The sequence below is a fragment of the Diorhabda sublineata genome, chromosome 4, assembly GCF_026230105.1.
Source record: "Diorhabda sublineata isolate icDioSubl1.1 chromosome 4, icDioSubl1.1, whole genome shotgun sequence".
NCBI lineage: Eukaryota > Metazoa > Arthropoda > Insecta > Coleoptera > Chrysomelidae > Diorhabda > Diorhabda sublineata.
Window position 1 is genome coordinate 8,816,760 of NC_079477.1, and position 14,167 is coordinate 8,830,926.

Below are 14,167 nucleotides of genomic sequence, written 5' to 3' on the forward strand. Positions count from 1 at the left end.
CAAATTTTGTGAATAATGCTCATAATTCTAAGAATCGTACTCGTATTATTAATATTCACATCACTGAACATCACTCAATTTTTAGGTTAATTTAACTTTGTTGATGAAATGAAACATTAAATGTATTTTCTATGTTAGTAGCTGAAACAATAGCACAGTAGAACAATGTTTTTTAACTAGAGAGATTTTCGTCGATTTTTTTAATGGTTTGGGGAAAATTTTAAAGTTTAGGAACGGGGTTTGGTGTATCGAGCGCACACTACCTGTTTCGATTGTTCGACGAGCGCACAAGAAAATTTGATCTGCCGAAGTGAGTCCTAAAAATGGGCAAATGACAAAACGAAAAACCGTCAACAACATCTAAGATTTTCCAAAATATTGTACAAAAATTAATAGAAAAAATTATTTTTCTTAAGAATAAATGCATTTTTTATTCGGTTCAAAATAATTAAAAAATGCCTCATTTTGAATGTTATACAAAAAAGCCTCTTAATTTAAGAATGGTTAGGTAAGGTTAGGAGTGTTAACTGTTTGTTATTCTATTAACTCTTTTATTTACGGTAATAAACATTTCAAGCTAAATACACGGATTAAAGATATCGTCTATATACGCGCAAATGTGCGCTCGATGCACCCTCCTATATAAGCTGTGCGCTGGATGAACGTATTCCGGGGTTTAGCCCTGATATAAAAACTGCACTGCATTAGACTGAGAAAGAAAAAGTGAACAATGAAAATAAGGAGTGTAAAAAAAAGAAAGAAGCGCGCGATACAAGTTGTGGGAATGTATTTTTTTGTTATTGGTTTTTTTATCATTGCTTTTTTGTGTTTTTATCATTTTTTTTTATTTATTTTGGTAAGCTGGTAGTTAGGTCGGCGGGTACAGGTGCAACTGCATCATTTCCTATCGTTTTTTATTTGGCTGGTTAATCAGATTTTTCAAATAAATAAGATACACGTTTTTTATGGCGTGAATTAATCCATACAACGGTGGTTAGTTGACTCACAACCCTTCGCCAAGGACCATATCTTTTTGGTCATTCCTACTTATGTCTTTTAAAACAGTGCCAAAATCCTTTGTCTGAAATATAGGGAAGAGAAAATAAACCAAGTCCAAGGTTAGCTGTCTTAATTGACTTATATTAGTTTAGGTTCACGACTAAATCAATTTAGGTAATCCAATATTATTTCTCTAATGAGTTTTTAAAGACGTCAAAAATAGCAAATATTTGAATCCATTAAAACGATTAACGAGCTGATAATATATTCAACGACGTGAGTGAAAAGAGTATTTACGTGAGTAAATAAAAATCGTTTATACTGCAATGGTTAACTGTCAGCTCAAGGATCATTTCACACCTTCCTTCCAAAACAATATGTCAGCATAAATTTTCGATTTTTGAGAGAAATGTTTAAGAAAGTTCAAATACATAAAGTCTTGTGCCCATGATTTTTAATATTAGTACTTCCATTTTCAAAAAACCGCTGATATCAATATATTATTTATATACTTGGTTCAATGCGGGTTTGTCGTTAATCAATTTATAATAAAAGAAGAATAATTGAAATGCCGGTACCTCCAAAACTTGAATGAACAAAGAATCCCACATTCCGTTCCCAAACCGAGGAAAGTAAAAAAAAAACAAAACAAAAGGAAATGCCAAATACATATCATACCTTCTCATAAAGATCGTTGGAATTCCAGTTTAAAATTACAAAAACTCTCACAGTCTCATGTTAGAAATATAAAGATAAAGAAATATAGTTGACGTTAGAATATTTTGAGTTTATGTTACATCCGCCGAAAGCTTCTGAAATTTTCCGAAAAGGTATGTACAATTTCTGCTTACATTTTTACCGAGCAATGGCGGCAAATTGTACGCAGTAGGCACGACCTTGGGCGTGGTGAAGCCACGTTATTGGATAGAATATTGCAAAGAGGAGGGGCAAGGATGCACGTGTTAAGGACCACACGTGCAGGTATCTCAGTACGTCAAAGGACTCGTCAGTGGGTGGTCAGGACATATGACTCCTCCTCAAACTACTCGGTGAATATCGGCCGATTTCGACCCCCTACCCCCACATCATCTCAAACCCCTCGAGTAAGTAAATATACTAAACAGTGTCTTTCAGGTGATATTGTTTATTTTTTGTGACTGGTGTGTTCGATTGTCGTGGTTTTATCGGAACGAAAGGTGACATGCGGGTGCACATTGACAGAATGAAGGTGACAGTGACAGTTATTGTGATGTTACTCTCCGTTTCCGATAGCAGTAACATTGGAAATATATCAGCTAGGAGCAAAAACAGGGGGAAGGGATCCATGTGGTGGTATGCGAATTTTTTTTCATTTTTTTTATCGCACATCATTGCTAATTACAGTGTAAATATTCCGAAACAATACATTATGTTTACTCATGTTCATTAAAATATTAATTATATACCAAAATTTGCCCTTTAATGAGAGTAAAATTATTTATTAGAAAAATTTAAGACGATTAATTTAGACAAAATTTGAAAGAATGAATGATTTAAACTAAATTTATAGCTAGATAAAAAATAATTTGTGATCATTGACACCAAAGTTAGGGCATTAAAATGATATTGAAGACGTTTGAAATATCCGAAACATGTTTTGAGAGAAAGCGTTCTTTCAAAATTTTAAAATAATTTGATCTCTCATTAATAATATTGGCTTCTTCTATTTCGTAACCAAACTCCATTGAAATAGAATTTTCATCCATTATAAAACGAGTTTCAAATTTTGAGAATTTCTATATTAGGAGAAATAATGAATCGTTTGGTCGATTGGAACCCTTACTACCCTCCAAAAGACACTGTATTCGGTGGTAATATTAATATATTATCAAAGTACAAATGCAATCTATTGGTGCGGAGTTCATTTTAAAAAGCTTCTCTAAAAATAAATGAAATTTCGTCTAATATTTTTGGAAAACTTCCTCAACTAGAACTCGACATTTCAAATTCCAAATTATAGAATATTATGAATTCAATTTAACAATACGTAGTAGTTCGTAAGAACATTTGAAACCAAAAAAACAAACTAGTGAAGACAAGAAAAAAATAATTAGTCCATGAGGTCAGTTCCATTTTTTTCCCAAATGAATCGAAGAATATCGAAAACAAGCTCAAATTGCTGTTTTCAACCTGTGTTTTCCAAATAAACAATAATTACAATAGGTAATCAAAATAACATAAATAAGTACTTAAAGTTTAAAAATAATAATGTATATTGTCTCTTTGGAATTTATCGAAAAGGAAGAGTAAAAGATTTGTTTTATTATATTATCTAACTAAAATATAGTTTTCAAAAAATATCTTCAAAAGTAATTTCAAGTCTAAACAAGGCACTATTTTATACACGCAGTATAAAATTGTGCCATCGCAAAATGTAAATAATGCCTTCAAGTAATAAAATAAAAAATAACTTGAATAATAAAGAAAAACATTGTTTTGTTGTGACGTCATTTCCACTGTAACATCTTCCTTACTTTCTTTTTCTCTTTCTTACTTTTTATTGGTTACAAATAACTGGTGTAAATTTTTTAAGAGTAATTTCCCAATTCCAATAATAGTACAGTAAATTTCAAAGTCTTTTCTCATTTTTTTTGGAGAAAATCTTGTATCAATCTCATTAATTTCATCCTCTGTTCACTAATGTATTGTATTGAGCAATTTTACATATTTTTCCTCTGCGATACACTGTTTTCAATATAATGGTTTCCTTTTCAAAATCATATTACTACCGCTTATCCAGCTATTCCGACTTTCATCTTAAATAATTTGGATATGGAACTTGACCCATTATCTTGGTAATTATATCATAGAATCCTAAAATTACAAATGTAGTAACGAAAAATCAGAACAAAGTTGAAAATCTAATCACTATCATTGTTTACTTCACCGACAATATAACTTATTGGCATGTAACATCATTTCAATATACAATTATATACTGAAGCTGGTGTGGCTCTAAGAAATCCAACTGTGGGAAGTACGAAGGACATCAATATAACGAGCATTCAAACTTATCAAAGAGTATTATGCGATATGGTAAATGCCCCTTAGAAAATATACGTAACAAAGATTTTAACATAAATTCAGCGATCCCAACAGGTAAAGACGATAAGATAAGTAAAGACTTAACTTGATAGTTGGTTTGTATCGACAAGTTCAAATTTCAAAATATCATCAAAAATAATGCTCATGTATAATTGATTTAATTGTAAAGTTGTTATTAGCATTATCTGATTTACGTTAATGACCTTTACAAAATGCGATATCCAAGCATGTTACATATTGCGATTCTCCATTAAATCAAATTGTGATAAATAATTCAATGATAACATCTCTTAGGAAACTACCTAAGTGTTGTGTGAATTATCCTATTTTTTTAAAATTAAGTTTACAAATTAATGATAAGTCCTAATAAACATCGATATAAAAAAGTGAAAAAAAACTGATTAGATAAATATCTTTATTAATAAAATGAAAAATGAATGAGATTCTGAGCATCTTCAAGTTTATATCTCGTGTTTTAATTAATACATATCGTATATCATAAAAATAGTATGTCCTTACGCACATCCTCATGAATATATTCATGAGATGTTAATCAAAAGTTATTCGCATCAATTCCTGAAAGAGTTTAATAGCTGCGCTTAAAAGCAGTAAATTATTTTATTGGTACGCAGGGTTTGAAGAAGCTAATGCTTAGTGAAGTGCATATATAAAGGGAATTCTTGAACCTACGTCGGAACTTTATAGTTAATTAGTTTAATATATTTCCTTTGTGGATACAAAGCGATTCATATTTTAACCGAAAGAACGTTATACACCGAGAAGAATCTCTCACAGCTCCTAAAAAAAGTTTACTGCCAAGTAAATTTACTATCTGTAAAATTACTTTGTCGTCATAAAACGATTTTATGGATATTTAAATGTTTTCAGTGGTGTAAAGACTATTTTGACATTGACTTGATTCTGTACACGCTCTCAGTCTGATCTTCATATTAATTGTTTTTTATGTAATTTACTGCGAACGAAAAATATCTATACTAGAACAATTAGAATGCTTTTTGTTAAAGTTTTTACTCACAATTGAATATAAACATTGCATGTTTTCATGATATTTCAAGTTATATAATACCGAAAAAGTTGATTTATTTCATGCAAATCAAAAAATTGTCATTCTTTAATTTTATAATTATTTGTGTCGTATTCATTTTTGTCTTTTATTCTCTTTCCACAACAGAAGAGCTAATCTGTTAAGCTATCAATTTTCCATTCAATAATAATCTTCTTCCATATTGTACTTGTTTTATTCTTTTTGTTCCTCCTTCTAAACTGTTTAATACTTAGGAACCCAACAGATGAATTTGAAAATTCTAACGAATCTTCACTGGACAGTTATTCATTTGAAATAGATTTTTTCTTAATTCTGACTTAAAGAGAAGCAGCGATCATAAAAGAGTAGTCCAAATTCTTTGAGTAAATTTTATAATATATTAGAGAATCAAATTTTAGAAATAACTTAGAATTAGAAATTGAATATGTTGTGATTGACATTATAGTTATTGACGTCTTTTTGCATTATATCTGAAATTACGAAGATTGTTATAATTTCTATGTCAGATGATAGTTCCTACTTGAAATAGACAAATAGTTATAATTGGATATGGCTTTATATTTTTTCCAAAATATTTTCCATCTGACTCTCAAAACATGTGATTTGAACGCATCCAACGCTTCTTCAGGTGTAGGAAAACGTTGATTTCGTAATTTATTTGATAATCTGCGGAAATAAGAAGAAATCATTGAGCACCAAACAAGAAATGTATGGCGGATGACCCATCAATTCGATGTTTCAACTGTTTATGTTTGAACTGATGTGTGGGAGCATTCTTGTGGTGGAAATTGATTTGCTTTCACTTATTTTTTTTTGTGTTTCTACTATTCAGAATTAACTGCTATACATTGTTCTAATGGAACGATGGCGACATGTCCGGTTATTCCAAAAAAACAAACGACCATTTGCTTCGAAGTGCTTCGTGCGGGAACAATTTTTGTTGGATATCAGGTTCATATCCATAATCCATAATTACTTACCTGTCAAGATCATTTGACATTCTTAGAAGTACCGCGATTGATTTTTTCCAGCATTTCTTTGCACCGATTGATTTGATTGTCAAATTATAAAAAATTTTTTCGAGAACCAAATGTTCATGCAATATTGAATGTATGCGCATCGATGTTTTCTGGCACAGCAGCAGATTTTGAAAGATCTTTACGAAATTCATACTGTAGCGATTGAACTCGGAAAACCCGCAAAACACGGTGTCTCGAGATGGTGCTTCATCATCAAAAGTCGAAGCGAGTTGATATGCACATTGCTGTTGGTTCAATTCAAGCCATAGTAAATCATCGCACGAAAATCCATTTTTTGACAAAGTTGAATGCTTGAAGTTTCTGTAAACGACTCAAATAGCAATCTTATGACAACACCTTCTTAGTACGTTCACAATAAAAATGTCAATCTATATGGTGGTAATGTCAAATTTGACATATTCACATAAGTGTTGTCATATGTCAAAACTCAAGTAGCACCCCTTGTAACTTAAATCTGCTCCTTTTAAAAAACAAATTTTACGAAGAAAACCTTCGACGAATTGGGTATCTTGATACAGAGAATCATGAAATGATCATTCGTAATAAATCATAGTTCGACTGTATGAAAGATATCGAATTTTTGTGCATGCAAATATCACAAAGACAATTCCATTTATTTTCTGTTTAAATGTTTCAACTGTAGTATGACTGAATATCTACGAAAACATCTGGTTCTGGTTATAAAAGGAAACCAAGAATGTTACGAAAGTGTTAATTACAACAAAGAGTTTAATTACCCACAGGCTTATGTGGTTTCAACTACAAAGTTGTTATAAACAACTTAACTGTACCTAAATAAATATTTCTAGTTTACTTCTATAAATTGGCGAATGCGCTAGTCTGTTTGATAGAACTGAAAGTGGTTTTCTAATAATATTAGAATAAATCTGAATCTATACATACAGGCGTTGTAATAAACAATCCGAAAGCCTTTTCCAGTTATAGATAACGGTGGAGATGATGGATATGATTGAAAATATGGCAGAATGATAAAGATATTTTGGTATTACTCAACAAATTCCAGCTATAAGATTAATGTCATCCTTTACTTCAAATATATTTTATAAAAACCCACAGTAGTTCCCAATGCCTGAAAAGTAGCCTAAAATATAAACGTTACATATTATAATATTTCCAAATTGTGTCTTCTGAATCTTTTATATTCGTTTATATGAAAAATGTTATGCATATACTACACACTTCAGAAATCCTAGTTCAGCTTGATACTTGATCTCATGACTTACTTCAAAACCTTCACCCAAGATTTATGGCACTACACAGAGTGCAACCATATACTTCTCACCTCTGCATTTAAATTTTTTGAGTAGGAGAGAAGTTGTGACAATAACAAGATGTATTAACCACACCAAACTCACTCAAAAAATTGTCACGTTTCTGAGTCTGTCAAATACATTCTCACCGACTACAGACAATACTCTAACAGATACCAGCAATATAATTTGAAATCTAAAGTCAAGGAAATATCCATCTGGTCCACAGAAATTAAGAAAGCATTGTAGCTCTTCAAAGTTAAAAAAGCTAAGCAAGAAAATATAAGTCCATAGGTATGAAAATAAATTATCACTAGATTGATAAAACGACTCTCTGAGCCATCATCTAAAATTTTGCAGAAGAAAAGTGCAAATTTGGCGGTTTAATGAGCGTATGGTTAATCTTTGACCGATTAAAGACATAAAAATATTTCCAGTGACTTCAAGCAAGAAAAACATTGACAGTCCTCTAAGTCTAATATCTCTAGCGGCGTTTCTTAATATTCAATCAATTTGAACCATAAGAATATTTCGAACTCGAGCTTTATACAGAAAATTTGCAATATCAATTTTTAAAAACTAAAACATATTTAACATTTCCAGTAACTCAATCACACTGATAACTTAATCACTAGACTAAGATATGCTTCAGGACATCTTCAAAAGACTGAAAATTCTGACTCCTCCTTCCTTATTCATCTTTGCATCCGTTTGTCTAATTCGTAAGCACACTTCTCCAATTCCAGAAAGTTCGTTGCATGGCTATCCACGCGGAGCACGACCTCTACCTACCCACTCCACGTTCAGAATTAGTTAAGTGCTCAATATTTTACAATACAAAAGAATGTACAATCACTTGCAAATTGAAATCAAATCGATATCATCCTTTCCCACATTTCGCAATAATGCCTAAAGTGCCTTCTACTCTGTAAACAGGTTTAGGTTTTGCCATGGACTTATCTTTACTTTTTAACATATAATATCTATTATTCGCATTATTCTTTGTATATTTAATCGATCAGTACAAATCAATCAAGCATTATAATGTTTGATATCAATGACGCATTACTCCATAGAATTATAGAGTTGGCTTTTGAAATTTTCCTGTCTTTCTATCTTTACACTTAAGTGCTCCAGGTCGATGACCCCTAAGTCCGTCCAAACTTTCTTGCCATGAAAAATAAGGGAAAAAATGATTACAATAAATTTTTCTGTTACAACTTCTGATCTAAAACAATTGGAATAAATATCTTCAGAAAAAATCGTTTTGATGTTTTCTCTCCTACTTATACCAGTTTTTCCTATAATAATGTTTTATAATGGCCTACCCTTCATTTTTAATCAAATCTTCTCTCCATATGGATATTCAAATATATATCAATAAGTTAAAAGCAATTTTCATACTGCACCACACACTATTATAGTATATTGTTAGTAGCAAAGCTATTTAATCGGCATCTAATAATCGTATTACTATCGTATTACTAGCACTGGATTGAATGCAACGAACACAGGTACTAGACCTTAGTCATGTTGAGAGTGGACAAAGCACCTTCGTGTATCCCAGATGAACACTGCAATATCGTGAATCGGAAGTTAGTTGTTTATCAGGTATTCAAAGACAATTTCGAAGTATTAAATTTTTTTTTAATAAATAATAGAAAATGTGGTATTAGTTTAATTATTGATCATTTAAATTTGTTAAAAAGAATTTGAAATTTTTAAACACGATCATATCTTCAACCATCATCTCAATCTGAGCTGAATAATTAGCAAAATATTAACGGTATTTACTGGAGTTGACATTAGCGAGAAAAATCTTAACGCGAAATATATGTCTATTTTTTTATAAGGAAGCTCATATCAGTCCGCGTCATCTATTTTATTATAAACATAAATAAGAAGAAGAAGAAAAAGCCGTTTCTATCAGCTTGATTTATTTATTCTATATAAAATCGATTGATAGTGACAAATTACTGTATTCAATGCAAACTCCGAGTATGTATCAGGTACATATTTTACCTGTTACGGGTAAATATTTTAATTTTATCATTACGGAATTTTCTCATGATTATTGTTTGCTGGTACACCTTCTTCTTATAAAATTCCGAGATTTTTCAGAGATAAATCACGACGCAGTAACCTGTTGATATAAAGTTCAAATAAATCTTCTATTTATCACATCCGTTCTTATCCGGCTTAACAGCTTTAACATATGAATCACACCTTCAATTGTAAATAATACTGGAAAGTTAATATGAGGGTCAATCAAACACTCAAAATAATTTTGATACTAAATTATATATTATTCAATTAAGCTGGGATTTGTGGAACTATTGGTGATGATACTGACATTGAATTACTACTACCACTACGTAAGCACTGTCTGATACGCATTTCGACTACCAAATGTTCGTCTCCAAACGAACAAGTTTTAAGAACATTCCGCTCAAATTTGTTTCACTATTTTTCCAATTTTCTTTGACAACCTTTGGTAATTTCCTTATTTACTTCCACGTCATCGTCCCGTGCTCATATAAGTCTTCTGGTAGTCTCTTTTTTCCTAGATCTAGCTCCAGTTTCCACTTCTCTGTGATCTATATGAACTTATACATAGTGTATGAAATAGACACCGTCGACAAAACCAGCGTCGTTTGTACTTCTACCATAAATTCCAGTGTGGTCAATAGTTTGCAAAATAGTCAACATTCATTCTATTGCTTTCATAACTTCTGTAAGGTTACATACGAGTTGCGTCCCGGATTACTGTAAGAGTTGTATACGAATTGCGTCCATAAGGCCTCCCAAGAAATGTGGTACTAAATACTTCTGTAAATTAATTATACTTGCCAGGATTATTGATATCTAAATATTGAGTTCTGGATTTTTTACCTGGAACTTAAGTAAAATACATATTACCAACTTAATCATAGCACCCCCTCTTATATTGGGATAACTACCACGGATGAATTTAAAGTAATTAGTTGAAATTTTATGACTAAAAATGTAACCTAATTTAACTGGATTAAAATCTAGAGGTAGCTGTAATTTTTTTTAGTAATGTGTTCTTAGCCTATAGATAAGAAAATGGTCAACTCGGACGCATCTAATGTAGACCTTAACAGGTCCGGTTGACCGCTGAAGGAAACTAGTGAGCAGCGATCTGTAATAAACATGCCTTTTTAAATGGTTCCATATCGAATACTGACCAAAAGAAATTGACCACATAGTACGAGTTGTTCAGTAGCTCAATTGTAGTCAAAAAAATTCGTGTGAAACGTACTCATCAGATGTACCTGAAACTAAGTCAAATCTAAATAACTTTTTGTTATCAATGGAAATTTAAGAAATGGCCTGCTGAAACGTGCTTTTGATTGATTATTCTCAAAGGTTCTATATCCAAGGATTGAAAATTTCATTTAAGTACAGGTTCGTTCATAATTTTGTAGCTTGTATCTTTTCTCTATTTCTTATTCTATTTTCATTATCTCAGGTATTTTTGTCTGTCCATCATTAGTTTCTCCTACTTCCTAATATCATTGAACTGGCTCGAAAAGTCAAGTTTATTTCAATCTATACAGGAGGTTTTAATAATAATTGGGAATTCTGAAGGTTGAATATTGAGCTCAGAATAAAAGATTCAACCTAAAGTTTTATTCTTCTTATTTCTCTTTGAATTGTCCAGTTTATTGCATTGTTTTGTATTGACTACAAACCATTATAATCTGTTTTAAATAGTTTATCATAACTGTTACTACATTGTGTTTCCAATAGTCGGTTTGCTCTTTATTTCTGGCTTCTTTAACTTTTACTAAAAGTATGTACCTCCCTTCAGTAACTATGTTATAATATAATGTTTTTGACACATCATATACTGACATATTATTTCAAATGAATTTCGTATTTAAATTACATCTATTTATTCTTTCCAATTTTTCATCGTACAACAAATAATTTTTTTAGTTGTGGTCCTTTCACTCGAGCAATTTCTCCCAAAAGGTTCGAAATCAATCTTTCGTTCTTGAGATTATATCTGTGAACTTCCAAATCGTCGCACGTATCTTGGCTGCCCAAATTTTCTAAAATGTTTCATTAAAAGTTCGGTCACATCGTTCCGGACTGACAGCGAAGATTTACAGGATTACGTTCGTGCCCGTGTACAGCCCGACTTGGCGCGTATACATCAAAAGTTGTCAGCTACCGTCGCTTTTGATAGACAGGATACTTATCAAGACCATCGCCATTGAAATTCGTAAGATTTTTGGATTTTTATTCAGTCATTCCACATTTGATCGTCCTATTTCACATACAGATTATAAAGATTAATTAAATGATGCATAACAGTGATTAATTGAATTTGTAATCTGTGAGTTAAGTTTCCAAGTTGAAATGATTACTAATTTACAGCACTAGGAGAATAGAGAATAGCTTCGATGGAATACTAAAAAAATATTTATTATAATTCGAATAGAAGAAAATTTCAAATATTTATTAAAAACATTTGTTTCTAAATATACAATGTATCCCAGGTATACTCAAGTAAAATATCAAAAATTCTCGATTCCAATTTTTATTTCTTGACGTTTGACCTAGACAAAAGAGTAATTCCTAACATATGTAAGCTGTGAAAAAATCAACTATGTCTCGGAATTTTTCCAAATAACGTATTTTCCTGTGAAGTGAAGTGGCAAGTACATAAAAGGGTTATTAGAAACAATTGTTTAAAGTCAACAAAACTCTGATATCAGTTGTTAACTTCGATATTCAATTTTTATTATATAGAAAAATTCATACTTGGTACAATACTCTTGGATTCAAACAACTAATTACAGGTAATTAAATAAAAGTGAGCCAGATTGAATGTTAAGTTGTCAATACGTTTTCGGGATTGTTCAAAAGATACCTGTGCGAGTATAGTCACAGAAGTACCTGTACTGAACTAGATATGGCGTTAGTTGCTTAAAAAATACCGCTGTATTAGAAAGAGCACAATCTATACAGCATAGACGTTCCAAGTTTGAAGAAGCCACGTTGTTTAGTATTTGTTTGGTAGCCATCAATATTGAATTTGTAAATATGGAAAAAATTAGTCATAGTTATGTGAAACAATACTTTTATTTGGAGGACCTTAGCCCAACTAATATAAAAACTGAACTAGATTCTACTCTAGGTGAGACTTCGTTATCAACAGTAAAATATTGGATAGCAGAGTTAAAACGATGCCATTCAACCTGCGAAGACTAGCATCGAAGTGGTCGATCAAATGAGGGGACGACAAATGTTGCAGAAAATTTACAAATCGGTACTGTATGATCATTGACCTAAATTGCGCGAGCTAGCAGACATAGTAAACATTTCGAAAAGTGCGGTACATCGCATATTAATAGAAAATTTGGACTTGACAAAGATTTTCCAACAATGATGAGGTGATGTGGGCAGATAATGGCTATTTTGAGGAGTTTGAAGGTATCGAACTTATTGAACATCGCCGGAAAAAGTTTAAGCAACTAAAATGAGATTACGATGAAAAATAAATAGATATTTCTCCTAAATTATTGTTTTCTTTATTGGACCCCATACTTCTGGCACCATCTTCGTATATATTCTCTAAAAACTGATCGAACTGCACGAGTTATTAGAATAATTATTCGCTAAACTCTTTGTTTTAGCCTTCCCCATACAAAAAAGCTATAATTATAATATCTAGAGATCTATTAGATTACTATGGCATACTTATACTACGAAACTGATTGTTCAGCCGATGAGCAATATTTTGTGTAGCCGCTATGTCTGTCAAATATTCAGAGAAAATTGGCTTATATAATTTTAAGGAATTTTAAGTATGCCGATTCAACGCTCCTTGAATAAATAGAAGTGCAATGATTCTTAGCTCGTATGACATGGCACACCAAACAATCACTTTTTTGAATTACTGCCTTCTCAAATTATTTATTAATGGATATTGCGTTCACTCCAATATCGAGAGTTTTGGGAAGACGAAGTCCCATTTCTGGTAAAAGTTTAAGACAAACTTAACTGCAATCGCCTTGCTTCGTCACCTTTATCGTTCAATAGTCAGAAATTTTGAGGATAAATTCTGCTTACTTGATAAATTCTCCTTAAATGTATTTTACTTATATTTGTGGTAACGCTTCGATTTCTGAGTGTCATTATTTGATTTGTGTATATTGAATTTAAATCAATTTCGTCAGTTTCTGTTGTGAATAATCTCTTGCCAAGCTTGTATTTGAAAACAGTCTTACAATACTTTGAAAAAAGTAATTAAATTTGATTTTTACTTAGCGCTTTTTACGGAATTTTGTAGCTTCGGGTGACATTCTGTACGTTAAAGTTCGGAAAATTTTTCTTTTTTGCTTACTTTTCCTTTAAAATGACGCCAGTAGCAGTACATCCTAGTCAAAGATAATTATGCTCATAAGTGAATGAACTCTACGAACGATATTCGTCAGAAACAAATTGCCGGCGATGTGTAGCGTTAATGAACTACATCTATTTGAAGTAAGTCCCATATCGTCATGTGTTGAAATAATAATAAGTTCATATTTGTTTCGTTTTGGTAGTTTGCTGCTACTGCTGTGTTAATTAAATCATATATGTCTGTTGTGAAACATAAATTTTTAACGTCTATTTAAGTTAGGGAAAGTGTCAAAGAACGCCAAAGAAATATTATGATCTGTCTATTTTGA

At 31.5% G+C, this 14,167-nt stretch overlaps 1 protein-coding gene across 1 annotated transcript in view; it reads left to right on the top strand.

Annotated features, from left to right (window-relative positions):
- Window positions 1–2,221: 2,221 nt before the first annotated feature.
- The window catches only part of LOC130442499 (protein Wnt-1), a 57,094-nt gene continuing 45,148 nt past the window's right edge, over window positions 2,222–14,167 (top strand). The window contains exons 1-3 of the mRNA XM_056776659.1: window positions 2,222–2,331; window positions 4,972–4,975; window positions 9,779–9,787. Of these exons, the coding sequence (XP_056632637.1) occupies window positions 2,222–2,331; window positions 4,972–4,975; window positions 9,779–9,787 (123 nt within the window). The remainder of the gene's footprint in view (window positions 2,332–4,971; window positions 4,976–9,778; window positions 9,788–14,167) is intronic.